We start from the raw sequence: 14,341 nt of genomic DNA, 5'->3' as shown, positions 1-14,341 counted from the left end.
TAGGAGAAAGCCCCTGAACTTGCCCTCGGTAAGGGCTGGAACTTTGCTGAACCTCAGTTTCCATATCTGTGAAATGGTAGCAATTCCATCCGGTCAGCACACAGCACCTCCTGGCTGAGCCACTGACCCTTCTGAAACCTGAGCCAGATCCCACTTTTTAATTTCCGCTCTCCTGACTATCACCCATTTGGGTAACTCTTAGTACGACATTTATTCACTGAATGTGTACTGAACTCCTTCTAGTACCAGGCGCTGGGGACTCAGAGATGAACATGGTAAGTACTAGCCCTCAGGCAGAAGGGGCAAATGGACTTGGAAGCCATGAATGGGGAGAGGGAGTGGGCACCGGACCTTGTCTGGGGATGGAGGTCTTTAGGACCACCTTCCTGGAGTTGTTCTAAAGAACTAAAGGTTGTTCTTTTACGACTTTTATGAATGTTGCTCTTCTCATAGCCCACGTTCTGCGTGGAGAATTTAGAAATCTATAGGAGTGGCTGCGTTTTGAAGGATGGGTGGAGGGTCTTGCATCCCATTTGCAACCATTCATTCCCTTTCAGCTCCTTCTCCTCCCCGGGCCTCAGTTTTCCTGCTCTTGCACCCCTTGGAAGCCTGTGCCCCCGCCGGTTCCGTTGTCATCTGTCCGAGAGAGCCTTCTGAGGATTCTGGAAGCTGAGGTCTTCGTCAGCTAACACTGACAGGGTCAAACTGTGAAGATAACACCCCTCACCTGACAGATGAAGCGAGATTGTGACGGAGGAGGCCAAACTGCAGAGGTGCTTGCTGACACCAGGACTGCTGTAGGGGGAGCCGGGGAGCAGGTGGGGGGCGAGACACAAAGAGCCTGGTGCCTTGGAGGCTGTCTGTCATCACCCCCCCCCCCGCCACCCCCGCCAATTAAAGACCTTAGGCCCCACCCTGCCCTACATGTGGCCCAGGGCTGTGTGAGGGTCACTGGAGAAATCTGGGTGTGGGCACCGAACACCTACAGGAGGGAGGCACTATGACCAAGAAACCTCACCTGGGCCGGCCGAAGCTTTGCTCTCTGGGGCAAAGGCCCAACCCCGGATTCACAGGAGGGACTGCGCTGCAGAACTGGGGCAAGTGTAAATCACACACTAGACCTTTTCACGACTGGCTTTTGCTCCTTACTTACAAACCTCTCTTGTGGAATAGTGTGAGAGGCAAGCGGAGGTGAGAAGGAAGTTCCTAGGGAGAGAGGAGAGATTAAGGAGAAAAATGTCCTTCGCTCCCGACGTCCGTGCACACACACACACACACACACACACACACACACTCTTAAATTACAGTGACCTGGGCAAACACGCGAAGCGGGACACACGTCTGAAGCCCCCTCCTGGAGGCCCCGCGGAACGGGGGCCCGGTGGAAAACCTTGGGGAGCAATGGCTCTTGACGTCCCTGTGGCCACTCGGGCCCTGGGGCTGAGCCGAGCTTGGGCTGCTGCTTTGTGAACCGTTTCCACCTCCGACCCGCCTCGGAGCATCACCCATCTGGCCTGGCGGGGAAGCTGAAAGATGCAAGGATGCGAAAACGGAGGCTTGGGTGGGAGCGGCGATTTGCGGGGTCACACAGGAGAGCACGTGGAGATGCGGGAACATCTCGCGGGCGCGCCCCGCCTGGCTGCTCCTAGAAGAGGACGGCGAGCGGGGTGCGGGGCCCCGGAACGCCGCGGCGGCGGCGCAGCCCCCCTGGCGTTGCCAGGCGCACGGTTGCCGGGTAACCCGTGCTGTCTACAGTGTGGCCAGAGCGCCCGGGCTCGCTGCGCGCTCGCCGCCCCCATCATGGCCTCCCGCGGTGCGGGCGCCCTACTGACCGAGTTCAACGCCGCCTACGTGCCCCCCGGCCTCATGCCCGGGTATGACCGCCGCACACCAGGCCTCGCCTGAACCTGGGGCTCAGAGCCCCTGCGGGCGGTCTCTCCCCTCCTCCCTCCACAAAACCCTCCACCGGCCTCCAAACTCCGCCCTTTGGGGGCCGAAGGAACCCGGGGCGCCAAGCTTTCACCTGGCGGGGTGGCCTCCCCAGGGGTCTGCGCTCTCAGAGCAGGCAGTGGCTGGGCGCGGCGGGGGCTCTCCAGGCCCCCTTCGGTAGGAAGTCGGTACCTAGCGAGCGCGGAGCCCGCCGGGCCGGGATAACCGTGGTTGGGGTCCGGGTCAGCGGGAGGCGGGGGAGACGACGTGTGGGGTTGGTGTTCGGAGATGCCGGGCAGGAGCAAGAGGGTGAGGAGTCCCCGAGAAGGGAGCGGGTTCTTCGGCCCCCACTACATTGCGGGCACGCAGGATTCCCGCAACATGAATTACTTGTTGGTTGAAGGAGCGAAGGCGACCGGGTGGGCACCCGGGAGCGGGGCTCGAAGAATCTGACCAGGCAGGACCGGCAGTAACGTTTGGTGGTGTGCGCTACCCACCGGATCGCCTCCTCGGTTCTCCCACTGACCTCACTTAATCCTCACAGAATGCTGCCCTTGAAAGCTTCCCAGCCCCCAGACCTGCCCTACCTTTAGCACTTTCGGATGCAGGGCAAAACCTACTTTTCCTTTCTCTGGATGTGTTCACACTCCAGACAGCTAAGGTGCAAGTCCGACCGCTCCCTTCCATTCTTTGGTCCTTTTTCTCAAAGTGTCTGAGATTTCCACTCCCAACCTCCTCTTCCAGGTTGTGAGATTGTCTCCTCTCTTCTACCAGTCAACACGGCCATTGAGGATGGGGGCTGGATTCTGAGAAGCCGCCTGCACGGCACCTACACATCTGTTTTGAAAGAATGAATGAAATTAATGTCTTGAGAGTTTTGCAGGCAGGATCTCCACGTGGGTGGAAAAACACGTGCTCTCTTCTGCAAACTAAACAGGCTGCAAAACAAAGAAAAGGTCTCAGTGTATATTTTGTGTGACGTTTGGGTTGTCTTGAAGCAGAATAAGGCTGACATAGAGGAGCTGTGATATTAAAATAACTTCTGCACACAGAGGTAGTACAGTAAGTAGGGGCCGGTTCTGTAGCTTTAATCCAGCCCCTTGGGGGACAGGGCCTTTCCTGGGCCTTAAAGAGCTCAAAAGCTGCTTCGGTTCCCATCAGACAAAGCTGATTTACCAGGTCACAGTTGTTTGCGGAAGTCAAGCCAGGTGTGTTAGAGAAGATGACTAAGGATTTTCCTCTTAATTCTTTCAATCGTTTAGGCATTCCTTTGATAAAGATGTGTTGAGTGCTTGGGATGGGCCAGGTGTTGGGTTAAAACAAACAAGTGGGGGGCTGCCCTGGAGGGGTTCCCAGTCTGGTGTAATTACATAAGGTTTAGTTCAAAACCATCTCTGCAGCCTTGGATAGTGGTGTTTACACCACACTCTGGGTGTTTATCATGAAATTTGATTTCGTACATTGCTATATTTTTGTCTTAAGCCCACCACAGTCTCCAATGGAACCTAACCCTCCCCCACAGCTCCCCAACTCGGTCCCAGGTTGCGGGGAGGGAAGCTGCATGTTTCAGAAGCAATCCCAGGATACTTCTCTATCCACGCCACTCGTCTGCAGTTCCCTTGAGTGCCCTGTCCTCCGACTGATCTAGAAATTGGGATAACAAGTGAATCATAAATAAGGTTGCAAGCGTGGATGGGCTGGTTTGAGCAGCTGAGCCTGTATGTGTTACTTTCTTGGCTGGATCTTTCTGGGAGGGATGTGCTCTCCCTAAAGATTCTCATCAACAAGGAGTGAATTGAGCTGTCTTATGTGTCTAAATGCTACCTTATTGGCAACTTGTTAACGTAATGAAAGAATCCAAGATTCCCTGTCACACTTGGGTAATTATTATTTTGTATGTCTTTTCAAAGATGAATCACAGGATTTTAAGTGCAACCAGTCTCTTCTGACACTCAGATCGTCCTCCTTACCAGTTTTACTCAGAGAGGCAGAAATACTTGCAGGGGTGAGGACCTCGGAAGCTAGGCAGTCCAGCCCCACCACCACCTCCCGTTCCAGACGTGGTCACCGAGGCCTGGGGGATGGGGACTTGCCTGGGCCTCAGGCTGGTGATGGAAGAGCTGGGCTGGAGCCAGGTCCCTGATGCCCTGTGGTAGCACTGTGAACCCCCACATATAAGCACCTATTATATGCCAGGCACTGAGCTGGGCTTTTTACAAACTTAAAAAAAAAAAATCTTCACAACAACCCAGTTGTCAACCCAGATGCAAAACTGCCCGAGGTCTTTCATCAGGTTGCCCAGCCAGGTCTGTGTGACTTCAACACCCTGCTCTCCCCAACTGCTAGCAGTTATCATCAGTTAGATCTCTACAGCGTTCAAGGCCTGATTCTGGGTACCAAGGGGAACAGGATGCTGGTCCTCAGACAAGGATGCCCCACCTGCTCCCTTGCCACTTTGGGCAGTACAGCCCTCAGACATTGTGCCACTTTCTGGCCTGTGTGCCCTCCCTGCAGGGAGCAGGGAGCTCTCGGGTCAGAGATCCCGGGGTTGTAAGGCTTTTGGAGGGATGAGACTGGCTCAGTGAGACTCTGTGCCTCCTGCCCGCAGGTCAGATCTAGGTGGGACCCATCCCTTTGCGCTCTGCCTCCCACCACACCTCACCGAGCTCCCAGTCCGAACATTTGACCTGCCCGTGCATCCTGGGGGACAAAGCAAAGCCGTCTGCCCAGGAGGATGTAGGAGGCCCAAGTGCCCACATAGCTACCTGATGCCACTCACACAGCCCTGAGGAACTGGGGAGACTTCCTAAGAACAGGGGATGGGCGGCTCCGGCAACCTGGGCTTCGTAACAGGGACCCTCCTTCTCTGCAGAAGAATCATAAGCCCATAGAGATGTGCTCCCATTTGTCAGTTCAATTCAGCAAATACTTACAGAGCATCTACTGGGTGCCAGGGATGCAAGTATGAGTAGAACCCAGCCCTCTCTCCCCATGGAGTTGACAGTTCAGATAGGAAGAATATACTAGGGCCCAGGTAATTACAACACAGCAGAATGTGAATTGAGACATAAGAGAGGCACAAAGATCGAAGACAGTTCAATGGCAGGGACAGGCGTGGCCTATGGGTGGGTCGGAAGAGGCTCGATGGGAAAGGGGGTGTATGAAACGTACCTTGAAGGATGGATAAGATCACAATCTGGGGAGAGGAGGAAACATCTTCTGGACGGAGGGGATGGCATGGGGAGGAAGTACCAGCAGAATATGCTTTGAAAGCAACAAATGGCCTATTTGCTTGGAGTGGCAAAGCTGGTGTTACCGAACCAAACTTGGGTCTTCTTGCCTGCACACAGTGAAACCAATCCGTTGACCTGGGTTGCTGTGAAGGAACGTGCCGCGTTTATCGCAGGGCACCAAGAAAGGAGTCCAAGGAGCTAGTGCTCAAAAGCCCCCAACTCCCCAAAGGCTTTCAGGCAAAGGCTTTTGAAGACAGGGTGAGGGAGGGGGTTTGTGGGGTGTGTGATCAGCTCGTGGACATTCTTCTGATTGGTTGGTGGTGAGGTCATCAGGAGTTACCATCATCAACCTTCTGGTTCCAACCAGTCTGGGTTCTAGGTCCTTGCGGGCAGCATACAATTAACTTCTTCCACCTGGTGGGGTCAGTATCTGCAAAATGGCTCAAAGGACATGGCTCGGAATATTATCTATGGTCCTTGCGGAGGAACTAGAGGTCCTTGACTTTGTTTAATGGCTGAACTGTTATTATTTTGTCTTGCTTGACTGTCTTCCTTTCTTTCTGCATTTTCTCACGTCTCTATTAAATTGATTCTTTGGAACTCTGGGAAGGCCTAGGAGGCTGAAGATTTGCTACAGACAAGAAGCAGTTGGAGGACATGGTTGGGGATTCTGTCGCTGGAAAGCCCCATAGGGTCCTGCTCAGTTACACTGGGACACAGAAGTGGATGATGAGACTGGAAAGACCTCTCACAGGGGCCCACGTCAAGCAGGGCCTTGAGCACCTGGCCCAGTTTGTTCTTAATTTCCCAGGTGATGGGGAGCCCTTGAAGGTTGTTGCCCAAGGGAGGGATCTGACCAGAACCGTACTCAGCAGGAAGTGTGTGGAGAAGAGGGTGCTCTTGGAATGAGAACAGGCTGAACAGTAACAAGTTAATTAGTGAATAAGCTGCTCGTGGGATCCCTGATGGCGAACGGTAATTAATTTGAATGTTAGCTGGGGGACCAAGCAGTGCTGTTAAGAGGCGGGGAGGGATGGCTCCCCGCGTGCACAGTAACCACAGGGGGCTTTGACTGTGGACCGGGCTGAGCACCTTCTCCAAGCTTGTGTGGTGCGCAGGTGGGTGAGGGGCAGGGTTGGACGAAGGGGTCGAGGAGGAGGTGTGAGGGTCCGTAGGGACCATTCGATGCCCCATTGTGAAACATGTCGTGCCCCTCTGTCCTCTCCACCATGGCATGCCACACGCCCAACAAAAACGGGGCTCTACCATGGAACCGCACTGTCATGCTCACAGCTCGCAAATGTAAGTGTGTACAGGGACATAGACCTACTAGTCAAGACGTGCCCTCCGAGGGCTAAATAAATATGACCATGTGCATGGGCACGCACGTGCGCGCACACACACACGTGCGCGTGTGCACGGGTCCCCGCCCACAGCAAGAGGGGCTGAATGGAATCTAGAGCCCACGCAGAACCTTAGGAGGATTGCGGAGGAGAGGGCTTCTCTTCTATTGGGATGCAAATTCTTGGCTTTCAGAGAAGGTGGGAAAGCAGGGAGCAGAGGAGGAGTGTGGCAGAGAGCCTGGGGGTGGCAAAGACAAGAATCACGATGACATGTCACTTTTCTATAGCTCCTTTCTTTGAGGTGCACAGACGCCCCTGTGGGTGGGACTCTCTGGAGCCCAGCGTTCCAGGAAATGGTGCCCCCGGCTTCTGGACTTCGGCGTCCTTCAGTGAACATTACTGAGTGCTTGTCATGTGTCGGGGCTGTGCAGGTTTTGAGGATAGAAGAGAACACTCATTAGCAGAGGAGCTGAGCTCATGTGGACCTTGATGTCGATGAAGGATCGTAATCCTGCTGTGAGGCAGAGATGCTGGGCAGAGGGTGGGGGGCCAGGGGAGGCGACAGGGAGCCTGGCTCTGTGAGTCAGGGCGAGATGCCCCAGGAGGCAGGAGGAGATGCAGGTGGAGGAAACGTGTGTGAAGGCTTGGAGAGCACGTGGGGCCCCAGGGATGTGAGTAACACTTCCGGGGCATAGGGCGCCCGTGGGGAAGTGAAAAGAGAGGTGAGCCATGGTGATCAGATGATGAAAGGTCACTCTGGCATCAGTGTGGACGACAGGCTGCAGGGGTGACACTTGGTCTAGGGGACTAGCTAGGAGATCTGAGGCTGTCCAGGTAAGCAAGAGGAGGACTGGTAGCCATGGGATGGAGGAGGGCAGTGGGAAAGTCACTAAGGAGGGAGCAAAAGCAGGACTTAGGGAGAGGCTGGATGTGACGGTTGGCAGGGTGATGCCCGGTTTCTGGTAGGTGAGGCGGTGTTAGCCAGGACGGAGACGGCCAGGAGGAGAAGCAGGCTGTCTTCAGTTGTGCTGAGTCTGGGGCCCCCGGGCAAGCGCTCGCTGGGCAGCTGGGTGTGTGGATCTGTAGCCGGGAGGAGGGTCGGAGCTGGAGACACCGATCTGGGTGTCCTCGGTGTTGGAAGTCTAACGTGGACGAGCTCTCCCACAGGGAGTGGGTCCCTGAAGAGAGAAGAGGACCCTGGGGCAACACCAGCACCTAGGAGATGAGCAGGGGAAGAGAGCCAGACTGCAGTCCGTCCTCCTCCACGCTGAGGTTATCCTCAAAGCCTCCCCCCATGGAGACCCCTTCATGGAGCTCCACCAGTACTCTCCCCACCCGACCTTCAGGGGAATGGGCCTTCCCTCCTGCATTGAAGAGCCTTGACTGCCAGCACCATTTTTGCACACACACACCAGGACTCAATAAATACCGAATGAGGGGGAGGCGGGAGGAAGGAGGGCTGAGCGATGCAGGCTTTTGTATTCTCGACACCTAGCATCGCACCGGCACACAGTGGGTTTCTGATAAAGTAACTCTTAATGCCATCTGACTCTCTTAAAAAGTATTACCTGTGCAGGTAAAGAAGAACGCAACAAATCACCCCAAATCCAAACACCTAGAATTAACCTAAAAATCATTTTAGCTTTCTTTTTATGTGTATAGTCAGATAAAAGGCTAAATGGATGGGTGGATGGGTCCATGGATGGAAAGATAAGTGAGCAATTTTATAAAAATATGATCTTACCATACTTACTATTTTAAAATGAAAAGCATGAAATTTAATGTTACTCAAACTTAACTGAAGAGAAAGATACCGAAGTAAAGTGGAAGAACAGATTTTAGATAAATGCTAATTCATCATAAGAGATCTCTGTTTCTAAAAGTTCCCTCTGAGGGATAGAGAATAAGCACCGTTAAGGGGTTAGAGTAATTACATTGTGTTATTTTCACCAACGTGTTTCGATTTTAGATGCCACGGGTTGAACTATGCTTTAGAAATTCTAAGTGCACGCCCATCTCCCCTCCACCCACCCACCCCCAACTTTATTGCTTAAATTATTTTTTCCTTTGACAGGTTTTATAACATTTACATTCTTTTCTGCAGCCAGCCTTCACCTAGTAGCTATTCTTGGTTCTCTGCACTTAAATAGATGTGAAGTAACCACCAGTCATTCTTACAGAGGTTCTACATTCCTGAGTAGTTTTTGCTTTTGAACCGTCTCTTAGTTGGCAGGATTTCATCATTGAGCACTGCTTTCAAGAAGAGCTTTGGGTGCTTTATTTCCTGAGCTCTTTCATGCAGCTGCCTTTATACCTGGGTGACTGGCCAGTTCGATATTCTCGGGTCATGCTCTTTTCTCTGCAGAGCGCTGTAGACGGTTGTTTCTTTAGTTTTCATTCTGTTGCTTCATTTTCTCTGTGTTGGAGTTCGGCAACAGCTGGTGACCGGCACCTCTTTCATCCCCTGCGTTCTGAACCACTTGAGAAAAAAGATAAACGAGGGGAAGCTGGCGTCGGAGAGTGGGGCTGACGCTGAGCCCGGATGAGATGGCCGGGCTGGGCTGGGGCAGGCTTTCCTCCTGAAGGGCAGAGTGGGTCCCCCAAAGGGCATGGAGGAGCAGGGTGGCCTTCCTTGCTTCCAAGCAAAAGAGGGAGGGAGAGTGGGCTTCACGCCCCCCCAGGTAGATGTTCCTCCACTTCTAATGTGGAAGAGCAAGTGGGGGCTGGAGACGGCTGGTGGACAGTTCCCTCCACACGGAGTGACTCATCGCCGGGAAGGAGGAAGCACCTCCCAACCGCTTGTCTTTGACTTCTAGACGATGGCAGTGCTCTGTTTATGACATTTCACACACGGCCCAAAGAACTTTCAGGGGCTCTGCCTCTTGATCTTAGGTGATGCTTCTTCCAAATGAGTTTCTTCACCAGTGCGAATGTTGCAGAGAGGAAGTGGGGGCCAAGGCTGTTGGATGTGGCGACTGGATGATCTCATATGACCTTCATGAAAAAGCACACATTCAAGTGACGGGTCAGGAGGAAAACATAGGAGTAGAAGAAATGAAGGCAGAAAGTAGTGAAGAGGATTCCTTTGAGAAATTTGGAAATAAAGGAAGAGAAAGGGTTGTAGAAAGCAGCAAGGCCAAGTGTGGAATTTTGCAATCTAGGAAAAGTTTGAATGTCTGTGGGCAGAGGAGAAGACACTAGGGGAGCAGGAGAGATCCCAGATGGCTGGGAGGGGGGACAGAGGCCGAGAGACAGGGAGGGACGGATGGGGGAGTGAGGCCTTGGTGAGGCAGGAGAGGGCGCTGCAGCCCAGGAGGGGGAAGGCCATGGCAAAGAGGAGGACTCCGTCCTGAAAGTGGCCAAGGCGACCCCACAGGCTCGCAGGCACTCACCAACCCCACCATCTTTCGAGGACAGGAGACGTGGCCGCCAGCAAGGAACTCAGGAGGGGCCAACAGGAAGGGTCACTGAGGCAGGAGGGAGAGGGTTAGGACCACCATGGTCAAGGCACCCAGGGCAGAAGGAAGGCAAGGGACAAGGGAGGTGAGGCTGGAGAAAGGCCTGAGTCCAGTGGAGGGTCTCTCCCCTCTGCTGCCCACTCTGCAGCCCCGTCGCTCACTGCTCTGGCCCCGGGCTAGCCTCGAATGCTGCAGGATCGCAGGGAGGTAGAGCTGCGGAGGGAGGGTAGGACCAGGAACGGGGGCAGGACTCCTGTTCTGCCTACAGTGCAAGGCCATTGGAAGGTGCATCAGTAACCACGGTGCTTAGCTTTCTTGCCTTTCATCTGAAGATGAAATCATGCATTTCTTTCTAACTCTAGGCCAACACCCGTTCTACCTGTGAGGAGCCTGAGGCCCAGGGCAGCCCTCAGAGGTAATACTGAAGCACGTCTTCAAAGGCCTCACTGTGCTTTGGCCTCTGGTGCAGGACGAGTTCCTGAAATGGAGAAACCCTCGACTGGCAGTGGCCTGGCCGGCTCCCTGCACTTTCCGGGGCTTCCCTGGGAATGTTTTCACGTCGGGGAGGGAGCTCAACCAAGAGGAAGTAAGACGTCAAGCATTGCAGTAGGGTGGTCTCAGGAGATGCACTGGAGGGCCCTGGAGCATGGCCACTGGCTTTCAGTGTCTGTGTCTGTAGGTCCCACCGTAACATCACTGATACTGTTGGAACGTCAGCTACTCACCTTGTCATTTGTTTAATAGACATTTCCTGCCCACAGACCATGTGCCTGACACGGTTCGGAGAACTGGGGATCAAACGTAAGATGTGATCCAACTCTGCCCTTGAGAAGCTCCCCGTCTAGCAGGGAGACAAGATGTAAGCGGACAGTAGCAGGACAGGGTGAGATTGGTGGAAGGGGTTTAGGGCACAGAGAGAACAGAGAGTGGGACCCACCTAGACTTAGAAGAGGCGGCAAGGAAAGGCTTCTTCAAAGAAGTGACATTTAGGCAAGTCTTAAAGGGCCTTTTAGTACCGGGAGGCTCGGAGCAGGGGACGGGGTGGTGGTGGACAGGTTTGTCATTCCTGATGGCAGAAGGCACAGGGCAAGACACCAGTGGGGAGAGTGAGGGGAAAGGCGGGGTGGAAGGCAGGAAGAGCAATTACACACAGGAACCGCAACGACTGTTCACAACCGGGCTGCAGGGTAACTGATGAGGCAGAGACAGAGGCAAGGGTCAGGTCACTGACAGCCTTGCCTGCCACGCTAAGGAGCTGACTTCAGAAAGTTCAGTCTGGCTGTAAGTGTGGAAAATGGGCCGGAGGTACGAGTGCAGGTAGGAGAGCAGGGAGGAGGCTGCTGCCGCGGTCCAGGCAAAAGGCGATGCAGCTTGAGCTCAGGCGGCGGGGACGCAGCTGCAGGGCTTGCTGGCTGACCGGATGTGAGCGATGAAGCTGGGGGCGATGGATGCCCGTGCTGTCTTGGACGTCGCGGAGTGCTCTTCACGGAGGTGGGACTAGACTGTTGGGGAAGGTGGAGGTGGGAGGTGAGGCCTGGGGGACATCCCAGGGAGATGCGCAGTGTGCAACCGTACACAGGAGTCTGAAACTTGGAGGGAACTTCTGAGCTGGAGCTGGAGACCAGGGGTCCTGCACACACAGGTGAAGGTTAAGCCACGGCATGGAGGCCATCACGAGGAAGACTGGGTGGGCCCAGGACAGACCCCAGAGGAAGTGGGCAGAGAGGGAACATGATGAGAAGGAGACTGAGAAGGAAAGGACAGAGGTGTTGGTGAAAACCAACAGTGAACAAGAGAGCAGAGTAATAGAAACCACGAGTGATATTTCAAGAAGAGAGCAGTCCACAGTGTCCAGCGCTGCAGGAGGGCCACTGGTGACCTCTGCAAGAGTGACCTCAGTGGCGACATGGGGGCAGGGCCAGGTTTCAGAGGGCGGGGAGCCCAGGGGAGGCTGTGCTGACTGGGGAGCTTTGATCTCTTATTTGCCCGAAGTCTGATTCCCATGCTCTCTGATGTCACCAACTCGTCCCTCCTCTCCCCTCCCTTTCCCCAAACAAGTCTTGGTTCTCTCTGTGTGAGTCTCAGTTAACCAGGGGTCGTGAACCGTGTCTGCTGTGCTCGCTGTGTCCCCAAGCGTCTCTGCTCGCCCTGCTCTTGTCCCTCCCACTAGGCCCCTTGGTCGCAGAGGGTGATGAGTTAAGACTTTACCCCACAATACACAGCGTGACAGTTACAGAGCGAGGGGGTCAAGATTTCAGCAGCCTCAGGAGGGATGCCAGGAACCTGAATGGGCGGAATCAGGAAGAGCATTTTCAGTTGCCCTGGGAGTTTGGGAGCAAAGCCCATAATGCTTGCTGGCCTGAGTCTGCAGGCTTCTCCCCCTGCAATGGCAGCCTTGCAGCTACACTCGTCCAAACGCCAGCACAGCCCCTCGGTGCAGCAAGGAGCGTCTGCCCTCTGGTGGACCCAGAGGGTACTACACAAAGCAGGGCTGTCTCCCCAGCCCCAGCCCCAGCCCAGACTCAAAAAATGTTCTTTGAGGGACGTGAACATATTTTTCAAAGTCCAACCGTCCCTCTAACAAATGTGAAAGTTCCTTCCTGTCCACCCTTTGCTGCTTTTATCTGGGAGAGCTTCTTCTCCCGGGGAAGGCCAGCTCTGCCCTGTGAGATAATCGGGCATGTGGTTTCCTCACTCTCCCTCCTGCCACCCAGGCAGGGAGATCAGAAGTCTAGGCTGTGAGGTGTCCTGTGGAGTAGGGGGCATCGGGAGGTCAGTGGGCAGATCTTGGGTTTCCAACTCCAGGCTGACCCATTGCTCGCCTCAAGAGCCCCGAGCCTTGCCATTGTTGTTATGGATAAGGCAGCAACCCTTTCCATGGAGTTTAATGGTTTTTAAAGCTACAACTTAACATCTTCTATAGGTTCTTCTGTGCAGGACAGATGGACGCATTTTCTAAATATGGAAACTGAGACTCCACAATGGCCTCGGGAACCTGTGCCACGGCAAGTCTGGTTGAAGGCAGAACTGGAGGGAACCCGGATCTCCCCACGCCAACTCTAGGATGCTAGGTTGGCCATCTCCACCCTTGGGGTGGCTCTGAGTCAGTCCATCCCTGGAGACAGTGCAGGGCCTTGTCTGGGGACAAGTCTCCCCTTGAGACCTCTCCGGGCAGGATCTGCTTCTCCTGCAGCTGTGGGACCCCAGGACGCCCAGCTCTGTTCCTTCTCCAAACTGCCTGGCAGCTTCACATCTAACACAGGGGACCAGCTAGGTGGTTGGGAGTAAGAGGGTCGTGTCTGCACTCAGGCTTTACCCCGATCATCTCTGTGGCCTGGGGAAAGTCCCTGTCCTTCCCTGAGGTCCACTGCCATCACTGTCACCACCACCATCATCTTTGTCACCGCCACCATCACCATCATCATCAGTAGCAGCGGCACGTTTCTTATAACACTTGTTGAGTGTTTGCTCCTTGTTCAGCATCATGTTAAGTGCTTTGTACGCATTACTTCATCTACTCCTCAAAACAGAGCTAGGAGGGAGGTACCGACATTAGTCCATTATTACATGTGTACACTTCCTGCAAGAATTGGGCCAGAATCCATCCCAGCTTCTTGACACCTATGTCTTTGCTCTTAACCACTGTACGCTGTGCAAACACAAGTCATTCTGACCTCGAGTGTCAAGCGGATGGGCAGCCGGCAGGGTCATCGGCAGCACGGCTGGGAAATGGGCCTTTTTCACCCTCCCTACCTGGTTCACTGCATAACACTAGCTCCATCCTCACTCCCAGGCCTCCTCTGGGGCTGAAGAAGAAGTGGCACATTTTAAGAGTATTCCCTGGGCTTCGCTCGTGGCGCAGTGGTTGAGAGTCCGCCTGTCAATGCAGGGGACGCGGGTTCGTGCCCCGGTCCAGGAGGATCCCACATGCCGCGGAGCGGCTGGGCCCGTGAGCCATGGCCACTGAGCCTGCGCGTCCAGAGCCTGTGCTCTGCAACGGGAGAGGCCACAGCAGTGAGAGGCCTGCGTACCGCGAAAAAAAAAAAAAAAGAGTATCCCCTGAGAACCTGAGGACCTACCAGACATTCCCGTCAGGGAAGAGGGTCTCCCCACAGGAGCGGCAGATGCGGGACGGCTACTTCGAGTTCAGAGCCTGATGCCTGAGAGCCACGGCATCACCAGGTTGGATTTTTGGAATAAAATCTTTATCCGTGACCATCCCACATTCCTCTCCTCTGAGCCCCAGGACCACTTGGCCACAGCAGGACAGCACTGAGGGTCACACAGCACGGTGTCTGAGGGGCCTGTGCAATGCTCACCCCAGGTGTTAGAGCCAAGAAAAGGCGGTGTCAGCGCCCTGCTGGACCCACACACCTCT

The 14,341-nt window shown here is 54.5% G+C and overlaps 1 protein-coding gene across 1 annotated transcript; it reads left to right on the top strand.

The window, feature by feature from the left end:
* Window positions 1–1,800: 1,800 nt before the first annotated feature.
* CIMIP2C (ciliary microtubule inner protein 2C) lies at window positions 1,801–14,120 on the top strand (the record flags this gene model as incomplete). Its single annotated transcript, XM_079940782.1, has 4 exons — window positions 1,801–1,874; window positions 2,045–2,238; window positions 2,674–2,768; window positions 13,956–14,120. The coding sequence occupies 4 exons, from the start codon at window positions 1,801–1,803 to the stop codon at window positions 14,118–14,120; spliced, it is 528 nt and encodes a 175-aa protein (XP_079796908.1).
* Between the last annotated feature and the right edge of the window lie 221 nt (window positions 14,121–14,341).

Source organism: Stenella coeruleoalba, assembly GCF_951394435.1.
Source record: "Stenella coeruleoalba genome assembly, chromosome: 13".
Classification (NCBI taxonomy): Eukaryota; Metazoa; Chordata; class Mammalia; order Artiodactyla; family Delphinidae; genus Stenella; species Stenella coeruleoalba.
This window is presented reverse-complemented; position numbering and strand designations above follow the sequence as displayed.